A 21,051-nucleotide genomic window follows, 5' to 3' on the forward strand; every position below is an offset into this window, starting at 1 on the left:
TTTCTTGAAAACAGCTACAGTCTCTAACACAACTTTGACAGTGGTGTTTTTGGAGAGGCAAAGCGCGCTTGGAGCGTGTTTCCAAATGCACCTGAGAGGGCAGCCACAGGTCTGCTGCCATCTGGTGGTGAAATATAAACCCGCTTTTTTTTTCTTTTTCTTTTTACATTTGTATTTTGTACTGTGGTCAACACTACTGATGGGCCACTCATTAATTTTATGCCAGAGGCTGTGGGACGGTAGAAATTTGAACACAGGCCACATGTGGCCCCCGGGCAAGACTTTGGACATGTCTGCCTTAAGGGGAATTATCTCTCACGAAAAAAATATATTTAAGAAAACTTTTGTGTATTTAAAAAAAAAAAAAACAATCTGAGAAATTTTTTATCAATTTATATTTGAGAAAAAAATGCATATTTTCTCAGAAAGAAAGTCTCATCATTTTGAGAATTTTTAAAAACACTTTCAAGAAAAAAAAAGTTCTTCCTGGGATGAAAAATATTTTTTGAAAGCAGATGTGTAGTTTTTAAGGGTTTGTATATTTAAAAAGGTTATTGTGTTATATGGACCATTACGCATACCATATTAATAGGCAAAACAATCATACATAAGGCGCATGGGATTAAAAGGCACATTTTTGTGAAGCATTGAATGTTGAATAGCTAATTGTACCGGATGTTTATTTGATAGATTTAGCACCATCCTGCTAGGTTCAGACCGGTCGTAACCAATCGGGTAGGGCCGTGTCTCGCTTGCTTTTGTTCGCTGTGCAACTACACAGGAGTTCCTTCAAGCGGAGGAGGGGAACCTTCAAAAAATAGGGGCAAGGGGGGTGAGAACAAAAGAAAGAGCATGCCAATCAATCTGGTGACTTTTACTAATGCTAAATGCTACCTTGGTTGACAGCTCAACAGCTGTAAACAAGTCAGTGCCACTCACCATTATCCAACATTTTGTGCTCAGTCCCGGAAGCTGGTGTTTACTTTGTGCTGGTCCGATCCCACATTGTAACATTGGAAATACGCCACCAGAAAAGCTCAGCTTGCGTTGGACTACATTTCCCATGTTCTGGTACGAACGGCCAACGGGAAACCTTGGAACTTGGAGCGGTCATTGAAGCATCATTGCGAAAATAGACGGTAGACGATGACATAGAAAAATGGGCTTCCAACTATGCGTAATCCGTTTAAAGGTTCCCGTCTATCGCCTATGAAATGGGCATCTGCCATTGGCGGATAGACGGACCGGTCCCTCACATTGGCGGAATGCCCAGGGGCACTGTCGATTTTTTTTTTTTTTTTTTTGCCATTTTACAAAACTAAAGGATTTTAAGTGCATCTTATGGTCTGGAAAATATGGTAGAAGTCATGGTTCTACCAAGTGGTGAAAAGTGGAAAATGCCACAAATCTAGCCTTTTAAAACAGGTTTATTATTAGGGGAAAAAAAAAAAGACACATTTAAGAATAATAAATCTTTTATTGTGCATGGATTTTTTTGTTGTAGACATCATGGCTATACATATACACGTTAAATACATTTCTATGATTCCATTCCATTTCCCCGCCCACATAATCAACATTTGGAAAGTGATGTCTCGTTAGCTAAGTATGTTTCGTATAACAAATTGTCACTTTTGGAATGTATGGTGAATGAGGTATAACTGCAAAGATTAAAATGACATAAAAATGGTTGTTTCTCCATTTTTGTGCATAATTAACTTTTTTTTTGTTTTAATCTCTCCAAACTGAACAGGTAACATTTGAATGGCACACGTTGCTATCAAAAGATCATATCAAGCTAGAGAAGACATTTGAGGACATTTTTGCAAGGTACCGATGGATTTTTTTTTTTTTTCTCAATATAGCTGCAATTTTTGGACTGAAAACAAGAAAAGTCTGAAATGTTTTGATTTCAACATTGGAAGTACACAGAAGTCATAATTACAATTATGTGACGGATGGGGTACGCACGGCATATCGTTTTTCACCTCAATTTATATTATCACATATGATATAAAAAAATAGATATTATATATATACTTCACACATAACCCTGGACGAGCCAAAAGTAAAAACAAAAGTCCAACGAAACACGCATAAACGACTACTGTGTTCTTCTCTTTACTGACGGCAAATAAAAGGTAGCAACATATTAAATGAAAAGGAAAGAAAACACCTTGCTTTCTAACTAAAAAAAGGAAGGAAAAAACAAAACAAATACGAAGCCTCAACATGAAATTAATATTATTTTCCCCCCCTAAGGCCTCTGAAACAACAACTTTTGATATTTTTTAAATTTCTGACATTTGCTCAGTTGTTTCAGCGACGACGACTTTCTTAAAAAAGTGTGTGTTTGTGGCGTAAAAAGCGGAACCGGATGCAGTCAGCCAAGGTTTTTGTTTTCCATTTGCTAAAGTGCCATAAACAAAATCAAGAAAGAAAAAACCCAACAACATCAAGGAAACAAAAGAGGTGGACATTTTTTTGTGCTGAACATGATTTACGGAGTAAAGCAGCTGCTGCATGATTGTAAAAACAAGCTACATTAGGGAGTAAAAAATAGTTGGATTTGTTAGTTTCCTTTCTATTTTTTCTTCCAATTTTGAAACCCAAGCCATTTTTTTGTCATCCTCCGCCACTGTCGCTGTACAAAAATAGGGTTTCTCCTCTCACGTTTTCTTATCCTTCAACATTCCCCACATGAACGAAAACAAATCAAAAGTGCTATATCATCTTCCTACAATGTGGATTTCCTCGCCTTAAAAATCCAGCCTGGTTTTCAGTTTTGTATAGATTTTTGGGAGATTTAGATAAAAGTCCCTTCATGTGGTCCACAAGCCCTCAATGTGCAACTCACAAGGCAGGTCCTGCAGATACTAACCCCCCCAAAAAAACCTGCTTCATACGGACAGGACTGCACATATAAATAAGGGTTATACACAAACAGTACTCCCAAAAAGTTGGGGATATTGGGGTGAAATTTCACACTGAGCCTAAGATAAAAATGCACTACATTGATTGTCAGTTCAGTTGTATTTAACTTTAAAGTTCAATACATTTGCATTTGTTTTCAAAACATTTATTTAGGTGCAATCTTGATTGCTTGATGTTGGTCCTGGTGATGGAGAGACAAGTTTTTTTTTTTTAATGAAATAAAGGTTTGACAACCAGGGCACTCTAATCTCTACAGGTGAATTTAATTTGAGCATCAGTCATTATTGAACATCCACTGTCCAGTGTTTCAGTCCATTTTAAAATTCACAACAGGTGAAAGGTACCTCTTCCATGCCTTTCTTGCCCCCTCCAGTCTCTCCGTCACATGATTTTTTTTTTGTGGCTAACAAAAGCAAATCAACTAAGATTGCAGCTATCAAATATTCTTAAAATTGATTATTCTATAGAACATTCCATCAATTAATGGAATAAAAATTCAATTCACATTGAAGTTATTTGCAAAATAATCCCCCCCCTCTGCGACTACAGTTCAGCAAATTATGATTTTTTGGGTGTTGTTTAATGACTCAACAAATCGAAATAAATGACAAGCAATATAAGAAGAGATTAATGTAGTATGAGGTACTTTCTTTCTGTAATGGATTAAATTGACTTTTTACATTTTTTTTACTAGTTCGATCCATAACACGAAGTACGTGTTTTCAAATGTCTTATTTTGATTAGACACAAAGATAATAACTCTGCTTTCATGAAGTCGACAGAAATCGTAGAATATTTACAGTTGAAAGGCTGAAATCAGATGACAATTGGACAATTTAAAGTTAACGGCTCTAGGCTAAACAGTTATTCCATTAAATATCAAAGTAGATTAATTTGCAAATCAATTGTCTATTAATCTATTACTTGTTGCAACTCTACAATAAAGTGTATCTAGTACTGTCTACTTCATGTTTGTTAAATTGAATTGTTTTTTGATTTGCAATTTGGTGGGGAAAAAATCTATCTTGTATCTAATCACAATTTTTCCATGACGTGTCATTTCAAACTATTTGTTGTTAAAACACTATAACAATGAATACAGGGCAATTGTGTATATTTAACCATACAAAGATTATACATTTATACGAGTGATGAGTTTGACAATCCTGGTCAAATTTCAGTGGCCACTTAACAGAGACTGGATGAGTCACAGAAAGGCATTAAATGGACGAACTTGGAGACTACATTAAAAAACTAACAAAAAAGAAACATCCACTCGGCTCCTTGTTGGAAATAGCCAAAAGCACTGAAACTGAAAAGTTTGAAATTCAAAAGTTGAGAGGTCAAATTAAGTTACCTTTAGGTTTTGTTTGTGTGTATTATAGATTCATCCCGTTATTTCACCCAAATTCCCCAAATTTTTGGGGAGTAATGTACATACTCAGTGTCCCCCCCCCCGCTGGCCCTCTCAATGGGGAAGCAGGGGGAGAAAGTGTGAAAGGAAGGGAGGAGGAGGAAAAAAAAAAAAAGAATAAAGCTGTAATAACCATGGTGCCCTGGTGGCGGTGCTCATTTGATGACAAAGTACTGGATGATGAACGCGATGAGGATGGCGATGACGGCGAACACCATGAGCAGCAGGAAGGCGCACTGCTCGTCCGTCAGGCTGCGGCCAGACCGGCCTGACGTCGAGGAGGAGGACAACGAGGATGAGGAGGACGTGGACCTGGAGGAGGAAGAGGACGCCGAGGTGGGGCCGTCACCCCCCCGCTGGAAGGCGAGCGTCACGGTGGGGCTGTAGGGCCCGCTCAACTCGGTCGCGTCCTGGCACTGGCGGATGGCGCACACCCGGAAGCGGTAGTCGCTGTTGGGGTGAAGGTGCTGCACCGTGAAGCACGTGCCAGGACCTTTATACGCCTGCCCAGAAAGGAAGAGGAGAGCAATTAGCAACAATCACAAAGTTAACGGAGGAATTTCAAAGAGAAGATTAAAACCACAGCAGTAAAAAGAATGACATTCGGTATCCATGAATTTGCGTACTTTTCTTTGGAATCTAACCTCCATTATTTGCCGAAAATCTCAATGACTGGAGTCGAGTTGAATGTAAACATTTGTGTAACATGGGTTCAATTACTTCATCACTTAATGATCACTATCCCTACAAATAGCAGAGGTTCACTGCACCACAAAAGTTGTAAAGATAGCATGACAAAAAAAAAACAAGAGACTGCCGAAACCAAATTCAGTAAAAAAAATAAAATCTAAAAAAATTAACAAATTTGATTTTTTTTTTTTTTTTTTAATTATATTACGTCTGTTTATATATGGTACTGCAAATGTATATAACAGCAAATAGGTCTTAATAAATACAAAAAAATCTTAACTAGACTCTTACTGTGTAAAATTGTTCAATTTACAAATTCTATTTTAATACAACAATAAAAAAAGAGGAGATATTTTACCAACCAATTTTGGGGGTAAAAAAAACCCCATCTAAAATTATTGCGACATATCCCAAAAGACCACTGATACTGTAAATGCTTCCGGGTGGGTCGGATTAACGGAGGGAGCGGGTCCTATGTGTTGTCTCTGATTACGCACATGAATCCACTAAGAAGGCAAAGCCAGATGTCTAAGTCGCACTTCCGCTCGCTTATTCGATCCCACCGTGCGTTGCGTTGACAGTCGCGACAGCCATACGTCACAGAGAACATCGGCCTTTGCATAATGGGACAATTGAGTCGTGCGAGATGAATGTGAGGGTTCAGCGGAAGAGCGTGCGCACCTGCTTGAAGTCAGCGTTTCCCATCATGAACTGCAGAGTGTAGACAACTGGGTCGCCCTTCATGGGCAACAGTGCCTCCCAGCTCACCTCGCAGGAACTGTCATCCACCCGCTCCACCTTCGGGGCTACACCAGACAAAATAAGCTTAGCATGTGTGTATAAACACGCAAGAGATGCTCAGTTAGTTAAAACGTGACAGGTGGGCGATGAGGGAGTCAGCGAGAGAACAAAGGAGCTCACCTTTGAGGGGGGCCGGGGGCGAGCGCGGGGTGGTGAAGGTGTAAACAGCGGAGAAGGGCCCCGAGCCCGCCTCGTTCAAGGCCTGGATGCGGAATGTGTACGAGGTAGACTCATTTAGCCTCTGCACTTTGTAGGTGTGGCATGTTCCTTCATACAAGGAGATAAATCTGCAAGGACAACATCCATGAAGAGCATGAAACTGGGAACGCTCGCAGAAAATTGAATGTGTGGTCGTGGGGTTTTAGTGATGGGGAACAAGTGTGAAAACAACGCTAACCAACAGACACTGGAAACCACAACAGGAAAGGACTAAATCTAAATGATTAAATAATCACAATGTCTCCATCTTCTTTGATAAACCTGTTATTAGTCATGGAAAAAAGGTATAATAAGTACCTGCAACCTGTTTAAATTGGTGTGTGTCGTTGAAATGTCACCGTACAGACCTGCCACTCTTGTCCTCCATCTGCAGCTGATACTGGAGGGCGTCTGAGGCGGCGGCTTTGGCTGGACCGTCGCCCCACTTGAGCCTGAGGGTGTGGTGGCTGAAGGCCGTGCACTCCAGGCGGGGCGGCTGCGGGGGCAGTGGCTTGGTCTTCAACTTAAAGGTGTGACTAAAGGGCCCCGCGCCCAAGATGTTCAGGGCCTGGATTCGGATCCTGAACGATAAAATACAGTCGTCATATGCCATTTACTTATCTTTAAAAAAAAAAAAAAAAAAATCGAAAATATACCGAACCGAAGTTTCCAAGAAACCGAACCGAAATGTGATTTAGCGTACCGTTACACCCCGAATGCTCACCCCAAAAAAAAAAAAGGCTAAGGTTGTAGGATGAGTTTGAAATTATATTTAAAGTGGAAGTCAACCCCAAAGAATCTTTGCAATATGTTTTATGCGCCTTCACTACTTTAAACATTCTGATGAATATTGCATTTGTGGAATATGAGGGAAGCAGCAAAATCCACCCGTTTTTTTGCCATGTCAGGGGGTGGCCGTTTTGTCATTTCTGTCAATTGAAAATGACATCGCAGTTGCTCAGGGGCCAGGCAACAACCAATCATTGCTCAACTGTTTTCTGAGGCGGAGCCATGGTTGGTCGTTACCTGTTGCTCAGGGCGAGCAACTGTGATGCCGTTTTCAGTCGATAGCAAGTGGCAAAATGGCCGCAAAGAGATGGATAAAAACGGATTGATTTTTATTGCATAACTCATATTCCACAAACGCAATAATAATCAGAATGCCATGGTTCGACTAGTGGGCCTACATAGACCATACTCTTGAAAAAAAAAATTGGGGGTTGACTTCCCTTTTAAGTGTTTCTGGACTATAGTTCTTGGTATATTTCCCATTTATATCCAACTAACCAAGTCGAAATCATTGCATGTAGAAGCTCGTACCTGAATTTGCTAATATAACAAATGAAAATGTCACCATTGAATGACTTATTTGCCATTCATTTGCCCAAGCCTCCCCTCAAAAACCTCTGCCGCCAGAGAGCCCCACCTATAGCTGGTGTCGGGATGCAGGTGCTGGATGACGTGCTTTGCGACGGGGCCGACCAGGACGGGCTGCCGTTCGCCCAGGTCGATCACGTAGGACGTGATCTCCGAGCCGTTGTCGCATGGGGGGTCCCAGAAGATACCCACGCAGGTGGAAGGCGAGTAGAGAGGCGGCTGACGTACGCATTCTTCCTCATCTCCCTCCTCATCTTCATCTCCCACTTCCTCAGGAGCGCCAAACCTGGTGAGCTCAGACTCCTTCATGGCGCAGATGTTGCTGACGGCAGCGGGGACCGAGCAGGGCGTCCGGCACAAGACGGCCTCGCCGAAGGGGCCTGCGCCCGCCACATTTTGAGCCTGGGAATACGTAAGACCAATTTTGTCCACAAGATGGCGGTACAACTGAAGCGAAGCCCTATAAGGACTTTTTTTTTTTTTATGGGCAAAAGTGTTTTATAAAATAAATTTAGTCAAAGTTCTAATGATCTTTTTTTTTGCTAATCCAAAACACAATCCGATCCGTGACTCAAAACTCGTTACCAATCTGAACCGGGACTTATGGGATCCGTTGACCCACTGGTCAATCTCCTGGTACTCATGTGAGCACCCCATGAAAAAAATGATGTGCACCCCTGCCTATAAAGCTTTGTTTCCTTGCCGTTTGATGGCTTCGTTTTATAGACAATTAAGTCAACTTGCATCATTCTGCATGGCACACCTGATGATCTCCCATGGCACTATTCTATGTCAAAAATGTGCTCTCCTCGTACCTGTACCCTGCAGAAGTAATTGGTGGCGGGCAGCAGGCCCTTCACTTCGTGGCTGAGGGCTGCTCCACTGTAGCAGACCTGCATGCTGCCTTCAGCTGCCCCCCACTCCAGACGAAACTCAGTCACCGGAGACCCGTTGCAAGGTGGGGCCTGCGAGGGGAAAATGCTAATTAGTACTCAGGGTTATTCATAATCTCAAAAATATAATGTAAATATTTCATTGCAAAACCGTACAAATCAAGACACTACCATGGATGTGTTGTGTGCACATAAGACATGCAAGAATGTAATAAGAAAAAAAATGTGGTCAAATTAACTTGTCCACCCGACGTCACGATTCCACTTTATTAATTTGATGATCGCCACCTTGAGGAACTGTGGAATACTGACACAATCGTTCCAAAGTGGTCAAGGACTTCCCTGCCTATTTATTACATATCGAAATAGCGGATGAGAGGGCCACTACTTGTTGGGGAACATAGTTGTGTCACCTTACCTCCCAGTTGACTACAACACAGCTCGGTGATTTGCACATGATGGAAGGAGCCTTGCACTGCTCAGGGGCTCCGGGGCCGGTGGTGACATCATAGCGCTCGGAGAGTGGCCCAAACTAAACAAAAAAACATACTAAATATCATTTTGAATCGGATTTATCTGGGAGATGAATGACTGTACAGTGAACCTGCTTATTGTGGAGGATAAGTTCCAAAATGCGCTCCGCGCAGGCAGAGGGAAAGTGCTGGCAGCAGGGGGATCAAATCTGCTCATGCCACAAGTTGTTTTGAGAAACACTATTGACTTTATATTTGACTTTAATTTAATCCCACTTGAAACATAAAGTGGACATTTATGGTGATAGTAGTAATTCAGCCACGGTTCAGATAGATTCATTTTTTTACGCACGGTTATGACGTGACATCACCGTTAGTAGGCTTGTCTCGATACTAGAATTTCAACTTCGATACCAATACCCAGTTCAGTATCGATACTCGATACCATTATGATACCACGCGGAACTAAATCAAAGCACAGGCTTTTTAACAATTTTTTTTTTTTTTTTTTTTTCACTGTAAAACGTTTTTTATCGCCCAAAAATTAATACAATAGTTTTTTTAAGAGGTAGTGCAAAAAAAAAGTACAACTTCAGTCTTTAACTTCGACAACCCTCTGTACAGTCAATGCCGGGAACCAATGACACATTTTAAGTTGTCTGGAAAGGAAGAAGTAGTGCAAATAACAAAACACACACAAAAAAAACAATTATTCATCTGTAAATTGTCTGAACTAGTGCAAAGAAATAACCATACTGTGCAACACCAACACCAAGTTGTTTGAGGTAGTGAAAAAGAGTAACACCCACCACTTACAGTAACATAAATTAACAAAATCTGTAAGTTGTCTGAGTATCTAGACCCACATGTTTATCTATTAAGGCAAGCCAACAAGTCACAGATAATAATAATAATAATAATAATAATAATAATATAAAAATAAATAAAAGAAATTAAAATACTTCCAGTTATCGGCAAGTTTGGGTTGGCTTCCCTCTTAAATAAATGAATAAATTTTAATTGACCATTAAAAAATATAGCTATAAACTACAGATTTCCGGGATATAACAGAGATTTCCTCAACAGACAAGTACAGTAGATGCAAAAAAAAAAAAAAAAAAGTGTCATACTGTGAACCCTCGCCAATATTACTACTATTCTTCCTCACCCCCGCCTTGTTTCCCGCCTTGAGCCGGAAGCCGTAGATCCTGCCCGGCATCAAGCCACCCACAGAGCAGTCCAGCTCAGGACCCTGGTAAACCTCCCTGCTCTCCTCCGACTGCGGCCCGCTCAGCTCCACACTGTAGCAGGACACTGGGCAGCCGCCGTCAACATGTGGCGCGCCTGGGAAAAGTGAAATAGAATCATATTTTTAAAAAAGTGAAATTGTATTAACATACAGGACAAAGCATCTTGAGGCCCGAGGCAAACCAATTCATGGGACCTCCATATCCACACGCAACTAAAAACATTTCAAGTACTATACTTTAGTTCAATTTGACAAATGCCAAATATGTCATTAAGGCCACTTTGCCCTGCTTTTGAAATCTGTTATAATTATCTGAAACTGTTTTTTTCCTATTCCACCATTATAGTGAGTAATAAAGTTAACACCAACGATTTTGTTGATCATCATCAACTAAAAAGTGTGAATTTGAGAAAATCCCCCCTATTTCCTGAGCTAGATGAAGTCCTTCTTAGGGGTTATTATCTAACAAGTGAATGTTCTCCACACTTCTACAGTCAGTCAGAAGTTAAGAACATTAATCAACATTTAATATAGTTTATCATTTCGACCTCTTTAATGCTATTACATCTTCATGATGAAAAGCGTCACATTCCACTTCCTCTCTATTAATCCTCCATGGCTAACACAGACCGCAGTGCTGTAAAAGCATCTGTCTTTTGTTGTTGTCAGTTACACAGATTCGTCACCATGAAAAGGGTCGAAACCTTTCGTACTTGTGATTAAAACTATAAAAGCCGCTTTTTCATTTTCTCCATTTTGCCCCAGACTTCTTGAACCAAGTCTGCACATGCGTAGTAAGAAGATTGAGTCGTCCATTGCATGAAAAGGGAAGAGGGAACAGTCAAAACAATCACGACAGATTCATTTTGAAGTGTGTGAATTAAGATTGAAAGCTAACTGCTTGAAATTGAAGAAACCTTCATTAACTCATTGACTAGACCGTGAGGAAAAATGTGCCAACCACAAGACCACCGTGCTGCCCCTATCAGAAAGTTACCAGAGCTTAATGCAATTGATCAAGAAAGTGCAGAATTTCTCCCACGCACCAAAAAGCAAAATGACTCACCCCAGCGTAGCTGCACTTCGCGGGCTTTGGGCTTGCCCACCAGTCGGGGGGGTTGGCATGGCCCCGGGGGCACTGCGGGAGTCTGGACCTGCAGGGTCTCTGACAGCTTGCGTATGAAAACATGAAACAATTTCATTATAACAACTTCAAAATGCCAAGCAACCTTATTCAACACTTACACAGCAAATCGTAAGCATGGGTTCGGGACACGGACACTCTTCTTTTTTCCTCTCAGACAAAACGGCAAACATGCGAGCGTGATGTCACCCGCTTGCCACCGTGAGTCATGCTTGCCTGCAAGGCCACTCATGAATAAACACACGTGCTAACGGCCGACGCACAAATTAACGAGGAGCATCTGCGGAGGAGACTAATTAGGGAAAATCATCCTGGGAGGGTTCATCAATTAGCAGACTTGGTCTTGAGGAGGAGTTGTCACAGTACTAAAAATAAACAGGCTGCATTAATGGACATTTTCGTTTTGTTGGTTTCGATCAAGATGAACGCTAATGCTGATGATACTTCCTTGCCCTTTGTAAAGCAAGCATGTTAATGTGTTACTTTAAGTTTGTTTGGCCATTTTACAGTGAATCTCAGGAAATTTGTGGCTCGCCATTCACAAATTCCCCCATGGGCGCAGATGGTACTGGGAACGGCTGTGGGCATGTGGAAGCCCTTTGAGAATTTCTTGTGTTTAAAAGGGGAAATCAATCCAAACATATTTTTTTTCATGTTACCAGCAGGCCCACTCGTTGAAATACGGCATTCTGATTAAAGTAACACTTGGATGACCTTAACACTGGCACTTATATAAAAGGTTTGCATGTAAAAATGACATCAGTAGTAAGATTCCCCCCACCGCCACCCTAAAGACTCTGTAGTGATCTAAGGTTTTTTTTTTGTGATTAGATTTACGACAAATTGGCCCGCCCCCTTTTGGAGCTCGGCTTGTTATTTTCTCGGTCTCAGCGGTCTACGTCACAGGAAGGAGGCAAGATGGTAATATTGCTCGCTTTGTCAGTTCTGTTGTGTAAAACGGCGACCGATCGCCAATAAAATGCAAATGCACATTACTACTCTTGTCCGCTCCAACCTGTGAAAGTAGAACAGTGTTCTGCACAATAGTTTGCATTTATTGACATAAAACATGATCTCATCATGATCACCATCACAAAATCAAAAATACCGTGGCGATCGCTTCTCCACTTACACAGGCTGAAGCGGACAAGAGCATAAATGCGCACACGAACTCCGACTGGTTTATATTTCGGACATTTAGCTACGATAAACTCGTGTCAACTCTCAGGAGGCAGTCGCTGACTGGCAGCGGGCGAGCAATCAGGCAAGCATGGATCTTTATTTTCTATACATTGAAAATCAAATCAATTATCATCTTCAATTATTTTTAGTGGACCTAAAGCAGCGCCTTGAGCAACTCCACTCCAAAATGTGCCCGGCAGTAACTTTGGATTGATGGTGGGGTGTTGTTGTGCTATAATCGTGTTTTTAATGTATATGGACTCTTGGCTCTTCCACAGATTGTTACACTGCGTGGATGTTGGGAGTGTTTTGCCCAAGTCATGTCTGTGGAAACCTAGACACTTCTATTCAGATTAAAGTATTGGGATGCAAGACCAATCCTTGTGTCAGAAATACAAGAATAGACAATGTTGGCACCTGTTGAAATCTACTGAAATATAAATATTTCATATGTAATGGTTTAATTTGTTTTAATTCAATGTAATGTAATAATGTTATGATGTACTGATTTTATTAAGTATAACAGAGTGTTATCTTTCCCTCATTAAAAAACAAATTGCAAAAATGTGTTGGCTTTCTGGGAGGTTGGAATGGATTAATGGCATTTCCAATTCATTTCAATTGGAGAATTGAAATTAGCTGCAAAGTTGCTCCTGCAAAGGAGTTGCGATGCACAAGACTGCTCTGAAAATCCTGAGTGTATATTCAAGTGGAAGTTACAAACATGAAAATCTAATAATAGGTCCCCTGACTTGCATATCATCAAACCCTTTTCCTCACTGCCTCCATTCAAATAAGCAGACACGCAACCCTGGGAGAGTGAAAACATGTGCATTTACGAATGACTCACCGGGCTCTGCCCTCCCTGGCTCATGCAGTACACTCTCGTCTGGTAGGAACAGCCGGGCTTGAGGCCGTCGCACACGTGCTCCATGGCCGGGCCCGAATATACCAGCTCCCACGACGAACCTGAGCACACGTGATCAGGAGACAAAACTTCAAGTGGCAATAAACAGACACACCACCCCCACCAATAAAAAGGCTTCTTACTCACCACTTAAACTCTCCGACATCTCCACAACATACTTGGTAATATCTGCGCCACCATTTTCTTTTGGGGGATCTAAAACAAAAACAACAAAAATCAATCTCGTCCAACTGAGTCCACATTTTGCCAAGCGATGCGTACCCCAGGCCAACTTGAAGCTGTTGGGCAGAACTTTGCCCTTGATGACGGGCCTGGAGGGATAGCTGGGTCTGTCCGGGTTGGTGATGAACTCCACCACCGGGCTAGGGTTACTCTTGCCCTCAGAGTTGTACGCCGCCACCTGGACAGGACAGCAGGACGGATTTGAGGCACCAGGACAAAGACGGAAATCTAGTGCATTATTACGGAGCCACTAATGTGACATGGAAGAAAAAAAAAAAGGGCTCCCTTGCAATGTGAATGCAAAGTTGTGGGGGGGCGAGCAAGCGACTGTTAACTCACTCACTGCCAGACATTTTCAGACCCTCTTTTACCCTAACGTTTGAAAACATTTGAAAAAAATATGAATAAATTCCTGGGATTGAATGGCTGGACTGTGAAAAGACAAGTAAATGGCAGTGTGTAAGAGCGTATGTCAGGGATTGTGTGTGTGACAGTCAGCATGTGTGACGTGTTAGAGAATGGGTAAGAGTGTGCGTGTGAGAACGTCAGTGCCAATGAGAGAGTCAATGAGAGTGAGAGCGTGTAGCGAGAGGCTCAGTATACGCATGTGCGGAGTGTGTGTGTGAGAACCAAAGTATGTGCAAGAGTAGGGTTGGGCATCATTTGAATTTGGATGATTCCGGTTCTGATTCTTTCTGATTCAATTACGGTTCCTAACGATTCTCGATTCCGATTCTTGGCAAAAAATGTATTATGTATTATTTTTGGACAAATCTCATGAACTTCTCTGTGTGCGCGTGCTGCTCATTGGTTTCCGATGAGAGAAAAGTGTGCCCTCCCCGCATCCAACACACACACACACACACACACACACACACACAAAAACTCGTTTGTCTTCAAAAGACAGATCTGTGATCTCATATGCCTTTAAGTTTCCAGTTCCAGCACCTCTGACAGTGTAGAGACAGACCACTTGTTTGGGCAAGGCTAACAGGCGCTGTGAGCACCGAGTGGCATTTGTGCAATTCAGCGGGACGCGTGTGCACCAACATGCTAATTTGGCTGAGAGCCCGCCGAGTCCATCTCATCCCTCTCGGCATTCGGCAGCTGGATAATTGCAATGCAAAGTGTCAAGGAGGGTGCCTGGTATAGGTTTTCTGAACGTTAGCAACGACGGTGTTTGTAATAACCGCATTGTGTTGTCAGGACAGCGCCGGAACGGGTGTCATAGTATAACAACATGAGGTACACTTGTAATTCAAACAAGCCGGATGGTGCGCTCATGCTAACGAGGAGCACAGCAATGCGCTCAACTTCCCGGGACGCTAATAAAAACGGTGCTGTTGACAAGCTGGTGATGAGCAGCAGGCTACCAGCTGGATGCTCCCGTTTAGTGATGTTTAGAGGCCCACTGCCACAAATGCTGGCAAAACTAGGATGACTCACAAAGATGATGTGGGCCTGAACAGCTTCAACGCGGTAGGCTCACAGCAGCAAAAAAAAAAAAAAAAATTTCACACATGCATCTGCCGTCTCACACACACGCATCCAACAAGGGATCACCAGCGTTGCCCTTCCTCATCACTGCGATGACGAGCACAGATCTCCCTTACCCGGAACTTGTATTTGGTGCTCCTGTGGAGGTTCCTGACCATGCAGGAGAGTTCGTCACCATCGTAGCTGGGCTGAAAACCGTAACCCTGCGGAGCGGGACAAGACAGCCGTCAGGGGAGACACGGCAGCCAGCCAAGTCTTTCAAGACAACAACAATGTTTAGACAAATGATAGGAGGGTGACGGGAAGGAGGTGCGTGCGTGTGTGTGTGTGTGTGTTTCCAGGAAGCTGCTCCAAGCTGTAACTGTTAAGTGAATTAATGACAAAGCAATTTTACCTTCACTTTAGCGACTGTGGTCAATGTATTGCTTGAATGGTGGACAGAGTCAATCGGATTTTTATTTTGTAACTACCTACACTAAACTATGATCCCAAAACTCATTTCAAAACGCTAACACAACAAAACGCGTCATACCGAGCCTTCCTCTTCCATCTCCAGGATGTAGCAGACGTCGTCCTCCTTGGGTGAGCTGCCGGGCCGCTGCCACTTGAGACAGAGCCAGGTGACGCCGGCCATCTCCAGCTCGGGAGGGAACGGCGGCGATGGCACACTGCATGAGGTGAATAGCTCCACAGATTCACTGAACTTGCTGGAAAATGACAGAACGAGGGGAAGGCGGACAGGAAGGCGACAACAGAACATGAGTTGATTTCATCAACAACAGAAAGTTTGACCAAAAACTGGAGAGAAGGAGCTTTTTATTGTAAAGAGAAATGGCATGTAGAAAAAAATTCAAGCAGAACACTGGCTGATGCTAATATTTTTTGTTTTTATGACACAAACAAAAATTTAAAAATAGACATACAGGGATTTTGATGGCATTTTTTTTTTTAACGGCATACAAATATGACAGACAAATGCGCTTGAGCGTGACTCGCTGCATGGTTCGAGCTGAATGTCAGTGGCTTTAAAACTGCTGTTCGTCATTCACGACATGAAGTGCGTCATCTTTTCTTAAAGAGGAAGTCAATATGTTTTATGCAGGCCCAGTAGTTGAATCAAGGCCTGATAAATATTGTGTTTGTGGAATAAATTAATTCACCCGTTTTTCGTCATCTCTGGGGGGGGTCATTTTGTTACTTCTGTCGACTGAAAATAACAAAGTTGTTCAGGGCTCAGGTAACGACCAATCACGGCTCACCTCTTTTCTGAAGCTGAGCCAATTGGTCGTTATCTGAGCCCTGAGCATCTGTGATGTCATATTCAGTCGACAGAAGTGACAAAATGGCCACGGCCAGAGATGGTTAAAAACAGGTGGATTTTGATGCTTATCTCATATTCTACACATGCAATACTATATTAATCTGAATGTCTCGTTTCAACTAGTTGACTGCATACAACAAATTCTTGAAATAAATATGTTTAGGTTGACTTCAACTTTAAGATGGCGACACGCTGTCTTACTACCTACCATATCACATACTCTGTTCATACTACACATATTCATAGTCTGTTGGAAGTGTGAGGTGCCTAAAAATGTCTGTCTGAGTCCAGTGTTGGCATTCATCAGTCTCATAGTCGAACTGGCAAGCCGAAATTCACTCCCTCTTCTTTATCTTCAACACAAAAGCTGTGCTGCAACGCTGCCATCTACAGGAATCCGTTAGTTTTTACAGTGGTTTACAAATATGAATTTCACAGACAAGCGGGGCAAACGTCTTTTCAGATATAAGCGCTGAATCTGTACTACCACTTTCAACAAAGCCCCCGACCAGCTCCCCACCCCCCCGTTTTTGGTAACATCTGCACATTTACCTACTGTGAGCAGTGTGTGCCAACTCTGTCCACAAAGGAAGGAACACAGAAATAATGGAATCCATGTCAGGGAGATCACCTACCTGACACCCATGTCATTTTTGGCTGCGAGGCGGAAGGTGTATCTGGAGGCTGGCGACAGCTTGGTCACTCTGTACTGCTTCTGAGGTCCATAGTAGCACTGCTCAAACACACCAGTACCCTTCCCCTGCACAGCAAAAGGATTTTTTTTCCCTCTGTTACTAATAACCAAGTGCGAGTACGTAAGTAGGCTCAAGCTCAATTGAAACATGAACCCATAAAGGCCGGGAGTGCATATCCGCGTTTCTACCACTAAAGCCGGGAGCGCTGTTGCGTGTAAATCCGGGAGAGCATATACATCATTTTCTTTTTTTTTTTAATCCAACTGTCCTAGCCCAGGGGTCACCAACTCCGGTCCTCGAGGGCACCTGTCCTGCAGGTTTTCAATCTCTACCTGCGGTAACACACCTGTTAAAATGATCAGCTCATCAGCAAGCTCTTGAGAAGCCTGATAGCGATCCGGATCATTTAAACAGGTGTGTCAAAGACGACCTTAGGTTTTGGAGAGATGTTTAGAAAGGCTCTTCAGGCCTTAATGGTTTAATGGACAAAATTGACAGAAAACGGACTGCACAAAAACCAACCAAGCCATTGTTTAAACTAGAAACCATTTACACACCACTGCCATAAAAATTCTGACTTGTGTGCGTTGTATTCTAAAACACGCTTACCTCGTCCCATTGAAGAATGTAGTTGTGGACCTTGGAACCGTTGTCACATGGAGCCTAAAGGAGAACAAAAACAAACATGCCACGATGCAGCTGTGACACTCGGTACTGGATGGACAACAAGTTCCCTTGTGGCTCACCAGCTGTGTGTGTGTCGTTTTTTTAGTTGTTTTAATTAATTCGCTGAAGGTTTGCTGAGAATGCGTGCTTGTTTTTGCAAAGCCCATAAACGTACACACACTTGCTCTTTATACACACGCTCGCAAACGGACAACGCACGCGCACGTATAAATACACACATTGACACGCAGGCATGCATGCACACACACTTGGGAGGCCATCTTTACAAGCGCAAACCTTTCCCGCTGGCTAAATGAGAACGTTAATGACGCAGGAACCCCATGAAATGGGGCCCCAACAACCATCAGAAGAGAGGGCTGTTGTTTCTCCATGCTGTTCACTTCCTTCTGAAGCACATGGCCATCATCTTCTTATAAACAAAGGACTTGGATTTGGTCATTCTGTCATCATTTTTGAGCATTTCTGTCGATCCATCGGTGTTGTTTACGAAAACTGAGCACTGAGTGAATATTTCAATTGCTACATTAGCGCTACTGATTTTATTTGTGTTACTACTTCTCATGTTTGTTCCACGGTACACTGTTCCACGGTAATGAACAACTTTTTTTTTTAATGGTGTACTTTGATTAAAAGTTTCTACTTCTTTTCCCCACTTTTCCGTTTTTGCTCCAAAGTACCCATCATTGGCCAACTCTTTATGAACAACAGACTTCGATAATGGTCAAAATGTAAAGTTACTGTATGTGTGTGACTATTTAACTTATTAAATTACATCAGTACTTCCTTACTTTAGTAGTTTTTCTCCCCCCGCCCCAAAATTGACCTGTTTTTGACTAACTTTTTGGGGAAAAGAGACTGAGTCGTACATTCTGTGACTGTCGTGGTGCATTTGTGTCCATCTGATTATGCTATTTGACAAGTAGAAACAGAGCAAAGATGCAGACTATGCTACTTCACTTCTCACGCTTCCTTCTGACCGGTTATCAGCAACATGCTTATTTATTCATCTCAAGAGGTGTGTGTTTTCAACGTATTATACTGTACTGGTGCTTTTACTTTGGTTGGCTGCGCCTCTCTGTTTTTGTGCCCTACGACGCATCACTGAACAACAGTATTGTGAGCTACAGATCCTTTTGGGTGACCTGTGACCATTTGAATCCAGCTGTGATCTCCATGTGGCAGCAAACTGGTTATAATTGACTTTTATAGTTAAAGAAGGTTTTGAAAGTCAACTCAATTAGAAGTCGACACCGCACATGATGTCTGATATCCATCCCTGCACCCTGAAAAATGATTAACATGGTACCTTCCACTGGAGTACTAGAGAGTTCTTGGTCCCGCTGGCCTTCTTGGGAGCATTGGGAGGTTCCGGCTCACAGCTTAGCGTGGTGAAGCTTACGGCCTCCGACGGGCTTCCCGGTAAACAGTTACACATGGCCTGGACCCTGAAGGGGGGAGGAAACCCAAACACAGGTTACCCAAAATGTTCTGTTTTTGTGCTAACGCCTTTTTTTTTAACGCCTTATGGCTGACCTGACGTGATAGTCTGTTGCTGGTCGAAGGTTCTCTAAAGTTGCACTTAGTTCCTCGCCACTGCAATGAAAGGAAAACAAATCAGTGTAATAACGTATTTGTTAAGGACCTCTAGCATGGTCCAAATAAAAGCTTTTTGAACCATCGGTTCAAGAGTCCGACCATCATTCAGCCAGGCACGCTACAGTGTGAAACACAAGATGGGCCTGAAATCATGGTTTAATTGTTTGTCATTTTTCTGAACATCGTCAGCCTCTTAAGATAATGGCCTAAGTTTTGTTAAGTTGGCCATAGTTTGACAAAATGTGTAAACATCTCAGGATGCCGGCAACCTCTGGTAAAATCGGCTGCATACTTAAACAGATCATTCAATTTTACGCTTGAAATGAAATCATTAACACATATGAGATCGTCAAAATGTGGTTCAATTTTCTGTGTTTTCTGAAAAAATGACTTAAGTGATTATTTCAAGAGGGTGACTATATGCTTATTTTACCTTTCATTTTACCGCCCACCCCTGGAGTTTGATGCATCTCTAAAAGTCTACCTTTTACCTATTTACTGTATTTTGTTCATGAATGTTTGTCTGTACATGATATTATGCTCCATGTTGGAATTAAGCAAGTCATGAATTGTGGGCCGCCCGGTATGAATGGTGTTGACGTCACTCACCAGTACATGCTGTTGTACTTCCCATCCTTGCCACTAAATGAGACTGACACCTCATAGCTGAGGGTCCCCGTGGGGATGCTGTCATCCTCCGTTTTGGGTGCGCTCCAGCTCGCCTCAACGGCCCGGGCTTGGATGTCTGACACCTGCCATATGTACACAAACAGGAGGAAGTATCAATGATAACATGTTATCTAGCAGCCAGGTGTGTAAACAGCGCCTGTTCCAAGTGTTTACAGCTCAATGAGCGTCATACATTGACGTGCCACCTGACACCAGAACCCAGTAGAATAATCCTCTGCATATTTTTCACAATTCACAGGGGATTACTGTACTTAATGTTTTTGTTTACCACCACAGTGAGTCTGTTCACAATTTTGCCAGGAAACCTGAGCACGGTTATATATTAGAGATGGACCGATTATCAGCTGGGCCTATTATCGGGGCAGATATTTGGCATTTTGCCGATTATCGGCATCGGCTTTTTTTTTTTTTTTTTAAATGAATTTGACAGCTGATATGCGAGTAATTAAAAACTCATTTTGGCTCTCATAGCCGCAGAGCACGTCTGTGTCTCCTGAGTCGGGGGCTGTGACTCTCTCCGGCATTGACCTGCCCACAGCCCCATCTGATTGGTTGTTCGTGCAGCCAATCAGCAGTCAAAGCTGACCGAGAGTTTGACTGCTCTCAAGATTCACACATGGAGAGGGAGAGTAGAAAATATTGTGAACGGTCCAGTGAGGGAAGGTAAGTTAAGACTACAGGCTTAAGTGAAATTGTAATAAATGTCTTCTACAACTCAACTATTTGTACTTGTAACATTACTATGAGACCACAGGTGAAGTGGCAGCTCAGACTGCTCTACACATGCCTGTATTGTTTCTCAGTTGAATGTACAGCAGGTATACTGTACTTTAGTGTAAAGGCCTAGCTGGACCCAAAAGACGCTGGCCAAAAGTGACAGACGCTTACCGCCTATGGCGTCCGGCCGGCTGTCGGCACGTCACGCTGGAGGAACACACCGCAACGACAGACAGCGACGCTGACATTTATAGTACCTTCTGCACATGCATAAGATGTCATACCCTTCCATACCATCGGCGGCGGTAGTCACCTTTTCTCATGGTTAGAAAAATCCAACCGG

At 42.6% G+C, this 21,051-nt stretch overlaps 1 protein-coding gene across 7 annotated transcripts in view; it reads right to left on the reverse strand.

Annotated features, from left to right (window-relative positions):
- Positions 1-1,457: 1,457 nt before the first annotated feature.
- Positions 1,458-21,051, reverse strand: part of fndc3a (fibronectin type III domain containing 3A) — a 71,050-nt gene continuing 51,456 nt past the window's right edge. For all 7 annotated transcript variants that reach the window (XM_086035154.1, XM_086035153.1, XM_086035155.1 and 4 more), the window contains 19 exons: positions 19,911-20,053; positions 19,239-19,298; positions 19,012-19,150; positions 17,628-17,681; positions 16,959-17,083; positions 15,535-15,709; positions 15,119-15,205; positions 13,545-13,683; positions 13,410-13,478; positions 13,206-13,324; positions 11,096-11,201; positions 9,949-10,124; positions 8,726-8,839; positions 8,230-8,379; positions 7,464-7,816; positions 6,406-6,618; positions 5,960-6,126; positions 5,720-5,844; positions 1,458-4,851 (listed from right to left, as the gene is read on the reverse strand). In XM_086035154.1, coding sequence (XP_085891280.1) covers positions 4,504-4,851; positions 5,720-5,844; positions 5,960-6,126; positions 6,406-6,618; positions 7,464-7,816; positions 8,230-8,379; positions 8,726-8,839; positions 9,949-10,124; positions 11,096-11,201; positions 13,206-13,324; positions 13,410-13,478; positions 13,545-13,683; positions 15,119-15,205; positions 15,535-15,709; positions 16,959-17,083; positions 17,628-17,681; positions 19,012-19,150; positions 19,239-19,298; positions 19,911-20,053 — 2,862 coding nt within the window. In that variant the 3' untranslated portion in view covers positions 1,458-4,503. The remainder of the gene's footprint in view (positions 4,852-5,719; positions 5,845-5,959; positions 6,127-6,405; positions 6,619-7,463; positions 7,817-8,229; positions 8,380-8,725; positions 8,840-9,948; positions 10,125-11,095; positions 11,202-13,205; positions 13,325-13,409; positions 13,479-13,544; positions 13,684-15,118; positions 15,206-15,534; positions 15,710-16,958; positions 17,084-17,627; positions 17,682-19,011; positions 19,151-19,238; positions 19,299-19,910; positions 20,054-21,051) is intronic.

The sequence above is a fragment of the Filicampus tigris genome, chromosome 7, assembly GCF_054856515.1.
Source record: "Filicampus tigris isolate MCC_2025a chromosome 7, RoL_Ftig_1.0, whole genome shotgun sequence".
NCBI classification, from domain to species: Eukaryota; Metazoa; Chordata; class Actinopteri; order Syngnathiformes; family Syngnathidae; genus Filicampus; species Filicampus tigris.